At 33.8% G+C, this 16,555-nt stretch overlaps 1 protein-coding gene across 2 annotated transcripts in view; it reads left to right on the top strand.

The window, feature by feature from the left end:
* Positions 1–16,555, top strand: part of LOC145252869 (glycine receptor subunit alpha-2-like) — a 282,197-nt gene that overhangs the window by 149,434 nt on the left and 116,208 nt on the right. For both annotated transcript variants that reach the window (XM_080112887.1, XM_080112884.1), the window contains exon 3: positions 3,277–3,366. In XM_080112887.1, coding sequence (XP_079969013.1) covers positions 3,277–3,366 — 90 coding nt within the window. The remainder of the gene's footprint in view (positions 1–3,276; positions 3,367–16,555) is intronic.

The raw sequence follows: 16,555 nt of genomic DNA, 5'->3' as shown, positions 1-16,555 counted from the left end.
GTATGTGTGTGTGACGTTTTATAGAGTAATTGATAAGCAAATATAGGAATGTTATGTTATGCAGTTGCTTTAAAGTTAATCATTGGCAAATGTTATCGAATTATAATACGCACTATGGTCGCGCATTGGAATCATCACCAGTATCGCTTATGCGAATGTATTTCTGAAATCTTACAAAGCTTTAACAAATGATTTATTTCAAACCATCATAAATTGAATCTATTAAGAACTGGATTTTATAATAATATTTTATTAAGATGTATGCAAATATTTTCGCATTGAATAAGCTATATATATATATATATATATATATTGATAGCCAAGAGTATACATTTTACAGCTAAGATAGATAGCATATTCTGAGAATAGAATGTGGGTTGTTTATTTCCTTATTTGGTCCTAAAGTTCTGATATACAATTTATTCACCGCTAATTACAATTAGGATTGTTTTTCAAATAATTTATTTCACAAAATTGTTTTTTCTAAATTAAGCATCGCGTGGTTTAAAATCTGAATATTATTACATTGTTCTTCGTTTAAACTTGACTATTTCAAACGTACAACATTTCTTCCTTCATATCATCTTCTTCGGCTAATCGATTAATTTAATTATCATCGGTACTATTGTTCTCAGCTAGGATTTCCATGCCCAATGTTAAAGTGCGTTATTTTGAATACGGAAATCCTCATGTGAACTTAAGAATTTAAAGGAAATTTCCAATTGAACATTTCAATTAATATATTAGAAGTGATTGTTTTCATATTGTTAACCATTATCGAGTATCCTGGTTAATTCTTTAATATGTTCATAGTATTACCTGTGTTAGAGATTTAATTTTAACCTTCAGACTGTCACTTATTCATTAAATAGCATTTTATCCGTTGCGCTACGTGTCAATGTGGGCAATTGTTGTTTTAGATCGATACCGTTACTATTTATTCAATACTATGTGTTTATATAAAAATGAACGATAACAAAAACACTTCACATAAGCCTGAGGAATTCTCACGAGGATGAAACACGGAATATGCTGTGTAGCTTTACTGCCATAAATATATTTTCATAACTTACTATAACTTGATATATATATATATATATATATATATATATATATATTTCTGCAGAAATATATTTTTTTCATTATATATCAATCCTTATATAATAAGCTCAATGTAATTACAGAGCAATATAGAGAATAAATGACAAAAAGTTATATTCCAAAATTCATGATGTTGACCATCTTATAATTTATTCCTTTAATTCAGTTGACATACAATTCATGACAGTATCTGTTTCGTAGCGCAAAATTAATCACTTAATTATTATATCAATCAACGAATCTATTCTGCTCTTAACTCATCAGAAGAAATAGCAAAGATCAATCCGTCCAAATGAGTTAATGGTTGCTATTTCTTCTTAATTGACGGATTGATCGTTGCTATAACTTCTGATGAGTTAAGGGCATAATAGATTCACTGATGTATATAACAATTGTTATTGATTTTGCGCTACGAAACATATAGTGTCAAGAATTGTATAAGTCACACTGAATTAATGGATTAAATTATAAGATGGTCAACTTATTTACAGACGCTAAACTTCTGACTGACAAACAATATGGATTTAGACAAGCCCGATCCGCAGCTGACATTCTCACTGTAATCTCTGAACGTATATACCATTCACTGGACAAAGCGGGGGAGGGCAGAGCGGTAGCTCTAGATATATCTAAGGCTTTTGACAGGGTATGGCACAAGGGTCTCCTCAGGAAAATTAAATCATACGGTATCGCTGGTAGAATACTTAGCATAATTGAATCCTTCTTAGACAAGAGAAAACTCCAGGTTGTCCTCGACGGTCGAACATCTAAACAGTGTGATATAAATGCGGAGGTGCCTCAGGGGTCTAGTCTTGGACCTCTATTGTTCCTGATATTTATTAATGACCTCCCCGACAAAACTGCCTCTGAGATGGGTATATATGCTGGTGACACTACACTCTATAAAAGGCATGACAGGAAAACAAATGAACACATATCTAAAGAAATGGCAAAAACACTAGAGGATGACCTCCAATCTGTAGTGGGATGGGGACATAAATGGATGGTCACATTCAATGCTGCCAAAACCAAACTGGTTTCCTTCAATAACTACAAGAAACCTTCTCTGCCACCAATAGCAATGGCCAGTGACTCCCTGTCTCAGAGTACATCCTTCAAACTGTTTGGCCTAACGTTTACAGGAAACATGAGCTAGAACAATTATATTGAAAACATTGCCAGGGCCGCTGCAAAAAAGGTAGGCTCTCTCTCTACCGTGCTAGAAAACTACTGACACCTGAAAGTATCCTGTATCTCTATGAGGCCACCATTCGCCCATGTATGGAGTATTGTTGTCACATCTGAGCTGGTGCATCTACTTCAAGTTTCTCGCTCCTAGACAAGGTTCAAAAAAGAGTCGCCAATCTGATAGGCCCTGAACTGGCATCTAAGCTTCAGCCTCTGTCCCATCGACGAAACGTTGCATCCCTCTGCTTGTTCTACAAGTATTTTAATGGTGAATGCTCTGACGAACTGCAGACACTTGTGCCCCCACGACGACGACACCCTCGACAAACCCGACAGGCAGCTAAATCCCACCCCCACACAGTAGAGATCCTTAGATGAAAAATATCTTTCTACTCCAGTAGTTTCTTCCCCAGAACCGCTAGACTCTGGAATTCCATTCCAGGATCATGCTTCCCTAACTGTACTAACATGCAAAAGTTCAAGTACAACGTGAACCGACATTTTGCTGCCCAAATCCCAACATAGTGCCCCGGTAGTTGCTGACCCTGATAGTAGCCCCCTACACCTGAGTAGCAATGTGTCTTGTTTGGGGTGAAAATGTAATTAAAAAAAAATCATGAATTTTGGAATATAACTTTTTGTTATTTATTCTCTCTCTCTTTATATATATATATATATATATATATATATATATATATATATATATATATATATATATATATATTAGTATCCACGTATACTTAACTTTCATATTTAATAAGAACTCTTGTTGTTAGAATATATAACAGCTAATTTACTCTCATTCGATATTTTATCTTCTCAGACATCATAACAAATGAAATGAATAGAACTACCGTCTATTACTAATATAGAGTAAATAAGTATTTATATGCTTGTGGTGTGACTGTGTGCGTGCGTGTGCGTGAGTGTATGTGAGCTTGTGTCACTTATCTTGTTCACAAACTCTTAACAATGTTCTCTTTCCAGACACTTGGTTGCAGGGGATCGGCTGAAATTGTTACAACGCAAAGCTGATGACGCGAGATACAAACGAGATTCACCGAAGAAACCTCCAAGGTAGGAAGCCATATTATGTTGGTATCATACTTTAGGAAATGTTGAAACTAACTGTATGTCAAACAGTAAATATGACTTAGGATGGTTATATATATATATATATATATATATATATATATATATATATATATATATATATATATATAGTGTGTGTGTGTGTGGAACGAGACAAGTGTCGACCTAAAGGTAAAAAGACTACAGCTTTTAAAACTTTTATTGAAAAAATCAATTCAAGTAACTTAATTATGTAGTAGAGCGAACACCTATTCAATTTCCTAAATCATCGCTGTTCAGAACTGCATTTTTATACAAGTTCCGGCGGGAGCTCGGCGAATACTCAGTGGATGGCAGAGATCAGGCTGACTCTAGTGATGTGAGAGGTCATGTGTACGATGTTCTCAATGTATGACGAAACGATACAGTCCAGCAGGTTCAGTTTGGGGGACGGAGGGAGGTAAGTGAGAGAAGGGTACAAAGTCGTAGCACTCTTCCTGAAGCCAAACCTCGTTCACTTTGGACTTGTGGGCCGACGTCGTCCTGCTGCCACATTCAGAGTCTGCCAGCGGCTTCCTGGTTACACCAGCGGATCATCACACTCTTCAGCACATCCAGGTACACTTTGGTGTTGACTTTCAAGCCGACTTAAAAGATGTGGCGTGGCATGATATGCCCCTTACTTGAAACCACATTAAAGACAATAACCGGGGCCAGAAACTTCTTTTCATCACCTTGGGCACGTCCCTGTTTTTTGTGGCACTCCAGCCTTGCATTTTGTCGGTGCTGACAATGATCCTGTTGTCATAACTTGAGTCAGTAGGGAGCATGAGCAGTACAGCGGCGCATCTCCGATCTCGTTAGTTGAACATTGTGTCACTTTCAGACATCATAGAATGCTCCTTTCGCTCTTGGGTTTGTACACAACAAGCCAACTAGTACTTGATCTGCAACAAGAAAAGTAAAAACGGAAATGGAATCATGTCTTTTTTTTTAATTAATAATGCGAACAATACATAGTAGACAGATGTGTTAAATGTAAAACTTCAGTCTTCACTGATTTTTAAGGAATCCGACGCATGTTAAATGTTGTTCCTTATTTGTAGATACTAATTATTTCTCTGTAGCTGTCGTATTTGTGTCTTTAAGTTTTCTATTACTATTACCAATGCTCTGGAGAAATATTTTGAGTTTAGTTTAAGAATAAATTCTTATAGAGTGTCAAAATAAAAAGCCTTGTTAAATACATACGTGCACACAGACACACATGAAATACAAACACACACACACACACACACACACACACACACATATATATATATATATATATATATGTGTGTGTGTGTGTGTGTGTGTGTGTGTGTGTGTGTGTGTGTGTGTGTGTGTGTGTGTGTGTGTAGTAAAAATGTATATGGCGATTAAGCTACACTGAATATTCCGCGTTTCATCCACTTTAGGATTCTTCAGGCTTATGCGCATATGCCTGAAGAATCTTAAAGTAGATGAAACGCGGAATATTCAGTGTAGCTTAATCGCCATATACATTTTATAACTTACTAACTAGCTCTACCTTCGTATTGAGCACTTTTGAAGTAAATACTTAAAGCTTACGCATAAATCTATATTTTCGTGTATTAATTTTATGTGAGTAAATTAAGTAGTTATATATATATATATATATATATATATATATATATATATATATATATATATATATATATATATATATGCATATATATATATATTGTTCGTGTCTCCTCAAGTATTATGGTGTAAAGGAATCCCGTATATAATTTTAATCAATCGGCACTATACATTATTCTTCACTGATAGTGTTCCCAGGAATAGCAGTGACAACAAGTCTCTCCAAGTGTCCAGTAATATCAACTGCTTTTGATAAACTTTCTAAATGGGTATGTGTTATCGCAATACCGGGTACAAATAAGTTCTTGCTGCCGATAGCCATTGGTCGCCTCTGAGATTCGGGTGGTGGTAATCGTTTCCAATATCCCAGTACTCTCAGCAGCATTCCAATGGATATCTGGCTGCCGCTCCCCTTTCTTCTTCCTTTCACTGCCCTTGAGTATCCGAACTAAGTTCTATGATATTGTTTGCTCTTTCTTTTTTTTCGTTTTGTTATGTTTGCAGTTTATAAGATTTCTAGCAATTTCACGTAGTTTTGTTTCTTTTTTAACTTCTATTACTATTTCTGTGGTGCTGGTGAGGGTTCGTATAGTACGTTACTTTTTCATTACAAATTTATACAGTATTTTTCCCGCTTTTAAGATTTGCTCTGTTATGCCTTACTTATTCTTAATAAACTGATATTCGTAATGTTCTATATCTGTTCAGTTCTATATCTGTTCAGTTCTATATCTGTTCAGTTCTATATCTGTTCTGCCTTACTTATTCTGTTCAGTTCTCTGTAAAGAGTTGTGTCCTTGGAAGAAAGGCATGATTTGCGTAATATGTGAATTACAATTTCATTGGCTGAAAAGTTGATATTTTCTGTTTCCTTGTATTTTGTCAATTTTACAAATACAGGGTGACCCCCAAAAAAGGGCCTCAACTATAATTAGGCCCCGTTTCTTAATGTTTTGTCCCAAAGAAATGAAACTTTGGTCATAATTAGTTTATTATATTAAAAACATCACATCGTAACACTAGGGTCTTAGGCCTTTTTTACTCCGTTGACTGTAAAATGCTCAGAAAAGCAATTGAATGTCCTCTGTATTTTTGGAGGGGGGGTCACCCTGTATGTAGAGTTTGTTCTGTGCAGCGGCCCGTTTCCTATGTGTGTGTATGTGTGTGTGCGTGTGTGTGTGTGTGTGTCTAGAGTAAAGGAGAAAATGGTTTTATAAGAAATTGGTTGAAAAAATATCAGCTGTCTGATCATAAATTTTTCAAGAGCTAATATGAATGATAGTATTCGAATAATATACATAACCTTATATGATTTGGTTTCATCATAATTTGATTTAGGATAAAATCCGATACAGCATATGGGCGCTGACAGTGTTCATCTGATTCGTTTGCCCACAAGTATCATGCAATGATTGATGTAGTCATGTCTTTTAATGATTGTTTTTCGTTTATAAAGTTCTTTACATTTCATTATTTAATAGATCTTTTTGGAAATGTATTTCAGAATCTATAACTTGATTAGACGTATTTTGTATAAATTTACGTATAACATTCATAAATTTACGTATAACATTCATATATTTAGATCTTCTATGTATTTAGTTGTTTGTTCTGATTTGATATTTTTCCATCTTAATAGCAATAATAATGTTACATTAGAAGCTAAAATAAAAACGGAAATGCTATAATCTAAGACTTATTGGCAAAGGTTTCTTTCCGAATCAGTTTAAAGCATCGGAGAAGTCGGGATATTGTTTGACTTGTTATTTGTTTTGTTGCTTCCATGAGAATTTTCAACTTTGTCAACTTGTTGCTAGCGAAATAGAACGTGTTAAAGTTTATAACTTCAGCATGCCATGGCAGGATACGCACACACACACACACACACACACACACACACACATATATATATATACATATTTATACATAACAAATAAATTTGTATAGATAGATAGATAGATAGATAGATGTTTTTACATAGGCATAACCACTTATCAAGGCCCAGAAACCACTCGAGGATAAGGGTTAAGCGTGTACAGTAGTCGATTTGACAATATAGTAATCGTTATTAATGGAAATTCGGTAAATTTGTTAACAAGTTGAACGACTCATCAAAAACATGTTTACGTTGAACTTGAAGACAACCATATTGTAGTCAGCTGGAACACAGGAAAACGGAAGACAATTCCACAGGCGTGCAGTTCTAAGAAAGAAGCTTTTTTCCATGGAATCTACCTTTAGGTTTAGGCACAGATAAAGAGTGGGGGGAATTATTGATAGTGTTTACAGCTAGACGAGTATTTCTTGTGAAAGTTTGGCGAAGGGGTACCATAGATTGAATCTCAGTCGAACACTTTCCATGAAAATAACGATAAAGCAGACAAACTCGCAACATCTGTTCTGTGAGATACAGGTTAAAGCGAAGAGAAAATGGCATCTTCCACCAGGTCACGAAGTCTATTTTGAACTCTAGTCCTTTCTAGCAGCTCCTGCCCAGATGTGGCAACAGTACTCCATCCATTGGCGAACTTGGCTCGTATATGGAGAATTGCATCAGCAGTAATGTAGATCCGGAAAAGAGTGTGCCCAGGATGTACCCTTCAGGGACTCCAGCATTAATACTGTTAGTTTCTGATTTTTGTCCATTAACTACTACTCTTATGAACCTATCAGAGAGAAATGATTTAATAATTGAGAAGACATTTCCAGCTATACCATAGCTGATCTTGTGAAGTAAACCTTTATGCCATACCCTATCAAAGGTCTATATTAATAATCTTTATTATCGAATGTCGAGTTACTCTGTATATATAACTGAAGTATATATAAAATTGTAACATACGCAGATCTACGTATAATTGTATATTTGTTTAGTAATCCACACAGAGAGTGTTTTCTTATAATAACCTCTCGTTGCAGTTAAACTTAGAATCTAAGATGAAATATCCGATTGGCGGTTCTTTAACACTTGTGTTCGAACCGGTCATAGGAATACTTAATCTTTCCGATGGTATTAATTGTACATTATGAGATTCATCAAACAAAATATCATAGCGTAAATTACTACGCCTACACATAATATGGTATATATATATATATATATATATATATATATATATATATATATTTATATATATATATATATAAAAACATACATGTGAACTGTCTAATACGATATGTCTTCAATATGTTTTCAAACTTTTTATAAATTTGTAACAAGGGTTCTTCAACCTTGTCACAGATTATTGGACCAAGATGGGCATCAAGATATTTTCTTACCTCCACCCCTTCAGTCCAGACCTTGTTCCCTGTGACTTTTGGTTATTTTCTAAATTCAAGGAAAACTTTGGAGACTATCGTTATGAGACAATTAAAAAAATGGCAGTGAGTGTTACGTGGGTCATTGACATGCTCCCAGAAAAGGGCTTCCATGGGGCTATCCAGAAGATATTGGAACGGTACAACAAGTCAATTGCAGAGGATATTACTTCAAAAGGTACTAGAGTTTCATGTGTGTTCTATAAATCAAAATGCCTATGCAAAAATGTTTGGAAACTTATTGAAGGTACCCCGTGTCTTTATATATACATATTTGTACATACTGTTTATTATTTTAAGCCAGTTAAATGAGGAAAATCTTCTAAAAAAAATACTGAAGGGTTTTAATTTTAATTGTTATGATTTACTTTATTAAATTGACTTAATTAAGTATGAAATAATTAAAATGTATTCCTGTATGCTTAGTTTATATTCAAATTATTTTTTGTAATAAACCTATGTTTTCTTGGTATGATTTTTAAAACGTTCGTATTACTTCATTAAGAAATGTGTAATCTCGAACGCGTTTGCTTCATAAAACAGAAAAACACTGATTTCTAGTAAGAAAATAAATAAAAGACACCGTGCAATTGAATCACTAATAATCGCGAACGTTTAATGAACTACGATGTGAACGCCTAAACATTACAATAAAAGATGAGTTCTATTCAAAAATGAGTCAGAAATGTTCGCCGGCGCACGTTATGTTTGTACTCAAAGAAATATCCATTTTATCGCTTTTGCATGCAAAACTAAAATATAAAAACCTTTAAAAACAGGTCGAACTATGTTTAAAACTTTTTTATGTGTGTATTGTTAACAATTTGCTTTAGCAAAAAAAGCGAGCACCCTCTTTGATGTGTTTCACGATTTAAACGAAACAACACGTGATGCTTGACTGCATAATAAGAAGTCGGTATAGTATAAATCCTGTTAGAAGTTTTGATGTATTTATTTATTGTAGAAATGTTTATTTGTTAGATATAAAATGTTATTACATTTTATATTAAATGAAAAGGCATATACCCTATAGCTGTTCATTTTATCGATGATAAAATACGAAATAAAGCTTCTGGAAAAATCACTATTATTACTAATTCTTTGAGTTAAAGTAATGGTAGTAACGTGTGTACAGACACCAATACTCTCGTCTTAATCAACGTAATAAAAATAAAATATTGATAAAGATTACAAACTGACATGTGTATAGTTATACCTGAAGAACACGAATGAATATTTTTATAAGATAACTATTTATTACATTGCAGCATTGCTTCGAACAAATCTTTCATCACATGATGACTATGTGTTAAGGCATGGTTTCACGACCAAAGCACCATTACTATTATCCCAGAGCGCCACAGCAGTATATCACAATACGACTAGAATTTTTTGGATTTTCATCACTCCGTAAGATTACCATATCAACGCCGATGCAGATAGCGTATTGTCTTGTGTCTGACAGAGAAAGACTAAGATTATTTAAAAGCGTGAATGTTGAGTTGGCAATAAAATCTCGCCATCCGATACAAAATACAACTATTTTCAGCTATTTCTGACGTTTTCCTAGATTTTTATATATTTTCAACTAACCCTGATCTTTACAGTCAAAGTTTTCCTCAAATTTAACCTTTAATTCAACGCAACAACTTTTTTTTTAATTACAAGACCAAATGACGAGATCCAGACGCTGATCCTTTAATAATTTTAGTTAGAAATGCAATCAGACGTTCTAAGTCGAATGCAACGCGATAGTCTGTGCAGCTATCAAACAATGGGAGTCTCTTCCTATTTTTACAAAAGGATCTTAAAATATTTCTTTCTTTAAGAAAACGAATTGCTTAACTGGTGAAATTTTCAGCTTTATTGGCAGTCACACACGATATCTTGGCAGACTCCGCAATAATTTCCAATACTAGGTGTAGCATCTTAGGTAATGCTCGCATCCAGTAAGAATATGTTTCAGGTCGAAAGTTTCCCACGTGCCTTGCATCGATCGAATGTAATTAACCCCCAAGCATGAAAGTTGATTGGTGTTGATAAGATATTGTAATCTGACTTTATAAGAAGACTTAATTTTTTAGGCTCCATGTATTTAAGATCACGCCATTTATTCAATGCGCCTTGTTTATTTGGACCGAAATCAGAAGCAAGATTATGAAATTCTTTCAATACAATGTTGCTCTGCTTTACAGGTGGTTCTTTGGCCAACAAATGATCTTCTCTACGTCATTGCTATAGCACTGATTATTTCTTGCATCATTAGAACCGATTCTGCATCTTCTACAGCTTGTTTTGTGTTCCATCTTTAACCAATTATTACTGCTGATTGGGCATTCTTTTCTAGTGGATCGCGAGAGTCGCGCGAGTTGCGAGAGTCGCGCAACATCTGGAAAACCCGTGCTTTACGCAAGTTACGACGCTGGGGGGTTTAACTTTATTAATGAATTATAAAGCGGCATGGTTATCAATGAAATAGACACCTCTAATACTTTTCATAAACTTGTTGATCAGGGGTACCATTGTTTCAACTTTTGTAAGCCATCATAAATCTGCATTGACCATGAAAACTTGGTAATTCATCCAAAACAAATTCAACGCAACTTGTCTTGGTTTAGGAGGTCACACTTATCAATTGAGCGTAACTGATCTTTCACTATTTTGTTTAGGTCTTGCCAACGGTATCGATCACTCAAAGGTAGAGAATAACAGCAACCAAGGCTATTTACGCTTTTGTCGCGCACTGGTGGGGATTTTGTTACTAATTGCAAAGATCCTCGTTTATTTCCAGGATCTTTTAATTATGAATAAACTTTTTCATCGCAACCCATTCGAAGACTTCCTGTAGGTCGTTAACCATTTCTCAAATGTGTAATCAGCATCCTGTGACTAATGTCACGTCATCCATAGACGTCTTTATAGAAATAGTCTTTTTCTTATTGGTGTTCATTTCGGTACTGCGCAAGATAATCTCCAAGATCAACACAAATATTAGTAGCGGAGTTATAACACATCTAATCATGATACCAACATTCAATTAATTAAACATTTAATACTAGAAAACTTCATATATGTACATTTGAAATACAGTAATATGAGATCCAAAAACTTCCATTACTTTCTCAAGTAGTTTGTGTCTTACTGAGCCAAACGCATTTTCTTAGTTCAGCTAAATGACATTAAGTTCGGGAGATTTATTATTTTTTAGTCGTTTTAATTCTGTCACACAACATAGTGGTATGTTAGATACAGCCTAGAATGAGTATAATTCTAACCTTCAGAATTGACAAATTGACATGGTTGTGTTACATGACAAGGGCTGTCCCCTTTTCATGTAAGTATAAAAAAGAGATATTTAGTTAAAATGAAAATGAAATAGAATATTCGAACCTCGTAATTTAGGTTTAGAAATAGATTACGATAGAGAATTAGCAAATGGAATGTAAAACAAACCATTGTTAAGCTTAGAGATAAAATAGTTTTAAGAAAAGAATGTGCATTGTCAATTCTGTTATGAAAATTCAATTGAAAGAATGCAACTATAAGATAATTTAATAAACATGTTTTTAACATATTGGAAATATAGGTCACTGGAAATATAGGTTAAAATTCCTTTTGTAAACAAAGGAAAACGTTTTGGACACGCATTTCCAGAACACGTAAAAGAAGACACATGTTTTAACATGTGTATGACGTCATGGAAAATGGGAATTTCTCGATATAGTTAGAAACTTCAGAGTTAAGCGAGGAGAAACTGAGGGAGAGTCAGAGGGAGTTTGAGGATGACAGACGATAGTCTGCAGTTGGGATTCGAACGTCTAGAAGCGAGACGGTCACTTTTGAAACTTAGAATGTGAAACTTTGAATTCTTGAAACAGAAAACCACGACCGGTCGGGAGAAGAAATAAACCTATCATGTGTTTTTATAAACGTCGTCTTTGTGTTGTAATTCTACCAAAAGGTAAAGTGAAAATTGTTATTATATGTCTTGTATATCATGTGGTTTAAAATGTCTTTACATACACATCTTACATATACAATATGAACAATAAGACTGTCTGAACACTGTTTCATCACTCAAAGAGCTTCTATTACACTTCTAAGTATGAACATTTTATATATATATGAATCTCTTTATAACACGAATGATCTCTCTTACAACATCTCTCTCTAAGACACAACAACAAACTCTTAATAAGACTCTCACTATTAATAAGACTCTTATATAACAGTTGTTGTCTCGCACGAAGTTTGACATATTTTTAGCAATAATACCGGAAGATTTCTTACCTTCTATGTTAAGTAAGGAAATTGGTCGAAATTGGTCCTGGGTTTGGGAGTTTTTTCTTTCCTTTGGTATGTGGATTAAATCTGCAAAACCCCAATTCTCTACTACAAACTTCTCGTGTGTGCTGTTCGTAAAAGCTTCAGATAATTACCAATATTTTGGGGCAGCTATTTTAAAGCTTATAGGGAATGATGTTTCTTCCCGGTGAAATTTTTGCTCCCATTTTCCTGGCAAATTCTTATATTTCGCATAGTTTCAAAGGTGAATTATCGAAATGGCTGTGGACAGTTTTTGTCGTTGAAAGGACCCGGAGAATTGTTGGTGAGTGAGTTCGTTAATTTTTTCCAAATGTGTGCTTCTAAGTTTCTTACGGAATATTGAGAACCCTGCTTTTTTTTCTCTTCGAACAATTTCTTGGAAATGGTTTGTGTTTCAAAATTCGCGCTTCACTTCCGTTTTTCCCCCTTTTTCCGGCGTTTCCTTGCCTTTTCAGCTCTTGAAAGAACAAGTATCCTTTTCTTTCGAATCGGACAATTGTTTCCTTGCCAACTCCCGGTCATCTGAAGGAACATTTGCTGTCTTCTAAATAGTCCTTACTCTCGGCCTGTCTTTTATCGGCTGTTTTTAAAGTTTTATTTTTGTCTCTGTCTGAAATTCCAAGACGCACTCATTTTAGAATTTAAGTTCATTCATTTTTGTTTTGGAGAATGAAGAACAACTTCCCATCAAGCGCTTTCCATCTTTCGTCATTCGTCTGAGGCCAATTGATACAAGTTACATTCTCAGTGCCTATATATGGCTATGCGTTTTTTTGTTAACAAAGCTGTTAACGTTTTTTAATTGGGGATCAAAATCGTCGTTACTTTATAATAAAAATATATATGTGTGTGAGAGAGTGGGTATGCATACACACACTCACATACATGTGTGTGTGTGTGTATTAGTGCTTGCTCGTATAATTCTTCGATTTCTCATTATTTTTATATGAAATCATAAAAAATATGATTATGAATTTATTTTCTTTTTTAATTATAAAACAATATTCACTTAACTGTAATTAAGCTGCCGATAAACACATTTTTCTAATAAAAATACAGCTCATTTCCTTCTGAGATATGACACATTTCAAGAAAAAAAAACTAAATTTCCGTTTGTTAGATAAGTGTTATAGCTAAAAGTCATAACAATAACACATTTTTCTAATAAAAATACAGCTCATTTCCTACTGAGATATGACACATTTCAGGAAAAAAAACTAAATTTCCGTTTGTTAGATAAGTGTTATAGCTAAAAGTCATAACAATAACACATTTTTCTAATAAAAATACAGCTCATTTCCTACTGAGATATGACACATTTCAGGAAAAAAAACTAAATTTCCGTTTGTTAGATAAGTGTTATAGCTAAAAGTCAGCGACGTTCAATGCATGAATACCCTTTCTTCCCAACTGACGGGGTTCAATAAATGGTACCAGAAAATAGATTATTTTCCAAATCATGTCTCTGCGTGTATATATCTTTTAATACACGTTGCTACATCACAAACATGACTTCTAATGCAACTAATATTCAAGTCGTCGAAATATTTACTTTATTGGTGATTATATTCGGTGGAAAGTCATAGTTCCTCTAACACAAAACGACATAAAATAATCATAATCCGTAAGGTTACTGTTCACTTAGAAAGTGAAGCTTACAAGCTGATCTTTCTTGCATTATTGTCATTCCTGGACTGAAAACTGGATTATGGTTGTGTAATGTATGGTGCCTTGCAGGCTACACGGCCAGATGGAACGTGGTATAATCCATCACAAGAGATTACGCCTCGCCTGTAAGGTTATTACTATATCTCTAGTGAACAGATCAAAGCCAAAGCTTATAAAACGATTTGTAACAAATGACAAGATTACATTTGAAATATACGAAACTACAAACACATTCAAATGATTGAAGTCTGAACAGAGCTGAAAGGGAGGAACAGACTAAATATCATGTATGATATGAAAATAAACTGGAATCTTAGGGAGATATTAATCCTACCAGTTATCATAGGTGCAACAGGGCTTATGAAGAAGAACCTGAAATCCTACCTAACTAATATTCCTGGTGAACCAAGTGCAAAAGAAATCCAGACAATTGCGCTGAAGGGAAAAGCGAGGACACTAAAGAGAGCTCTCGGTTGGTTTCAATAAAAAGCAGGGAATGTTGGCAGCTGGTTTAACTGCTCCATACCCAGCATTACAATATTCAAAGAAATATTTTTTTTTAAATATAAATAATTAGGTTTTTTAATCAAAGATTAAATAACTTATTTGAACAGTATAATACTGTAATAAATTTGTATCATACGGTAATTAAATTGTATACATTACGAGTAATATATAATATATATTTTACAAATAATATTTTAATGCATATTATAACTATTGTACTACACGTACTGTTACTACTACTACTACTACTACAATTAATAATAATAATAATAATAATAATAATAATAATAATAATAATAATAACGTACATAATACTTATATAGTCTGACTGTATGTCTGTTCCAAATTTTGTCGGAAATTACTGAGACGATCTTGATGAAATTTTGTATGGACCCTGTGCTAATATATAGTGCAACTAACTAAGTATTATGGCGTCTGTTCGATCCAGACTTAGAGACCAATAAAAATTGTGTTTTTTGTTAGTTTAGAATACTCCTCCCAATAGTAAAGGTCGTGCTTTAATTATATTTGCTCTGGAATTTTGCTCGAAAACTACTGATTCGATCTAGCTGACACTTTGTATGCTTCATTTTTGCTACGATCAGATGCAACGTACTAATTAACAGGGATTAATAAGTATTTATATGGAGTTATATTAAATGGAAAAACCAGCACTAATTTAATCCTTATCAACTATTAATTTAGCATAAAACACTCAGCAGCCAACAGGCTATAAATGTTTACTCGTCTGTAACAGGATAAAAGTCTAAGGAAAAATGTCCAATTATATACGAATGACAATTCAAAACAAATACATTTATTGATGATAAATTCAAACAAATATGTTTTTCATTAATTTTATACATCTGAAAGAAGTCATATGATTTGTACAGATTATTAAAAGCAAATTTATAGGGAAGTGATGCGCAATTCGACAGAAAGATGTCTGTTCACATTACATTTACATTTAAATATAGTATAGTGTGTTAGTAAATTCAGGAAATAGGGAGCAGGAAGGGAAGTCAAAAGCAATAGCTAAAAGGGTAGAAAATCTTCCAGAATCCATGCAATTCTATACCAAAGATGTGGAATTGTTCTGCTAGTCGAGTTTATTGGGTATATTTTCGTTGATTGGTGCCAAGAGTAGGGTCTTCATCGGGACATATTAGTGGACATATTTGTAATACCAACAAAGATGTGACACAAGTTGTGTCATAACTAACAGTACAGGACATATTAGGTTAGAAATTTCTTATCATAAAGAAGTTAATATAGATTTTACTATGTTTTCTGCTCCAATAAACTTGTTGTATTTGTGTCCCCTTAACATAAATACTCACATCTAACCCGAAAGATACAACAAAATGCCACCCTTCACTCTGTAGATCTCCAGATACATGAATGTCTTCGTTTGCCTTTGGAATTCGCTCTCTGCTTTCTGTTTCGGCGATTTAAATATAATGTAAACAAATATCTCGCTGTAAAATAACAAATGCAGAATGATGATTATGGTATAATATCAAACTAATTCCATGATTAAACGAATACTTTGGGATGAATCAAAGTTAAAAAATGATAAAAGTGTTATATTTTCTGGAGCATTAGAATGATGCAAAAGCTTTTACAAAACGTAGCGAACGATTTTTTTTTTTTTTTTTTTTTTTTTTTTTTTAATTCAATTTTCACCCCAAACAAGGCACAGTGCCACTTTGAAGCAGGGGGCTACTATTAG

Source organism: Euprymna scolopes, chromosome 3 (assembly GCF_053919585.1).
Source record: "Euprymna scolopes isolate OS-2025 chromosome 3, ASM5391958v1, whole genome shotgun sequence".
NCBI classification, from domain to species: domain Eukaryota; kingdom Metazoa; phylum Mollusca; class Cephalopoda; order Sepiida; family Sepiolidae; genus Euprymna; species Euprymna scolopes.
The sequence above is the reverse complement of the archived record's forward strand: the minus strand, read 5'-3'. Positions and strand labels throughout refer to the sequence as shown.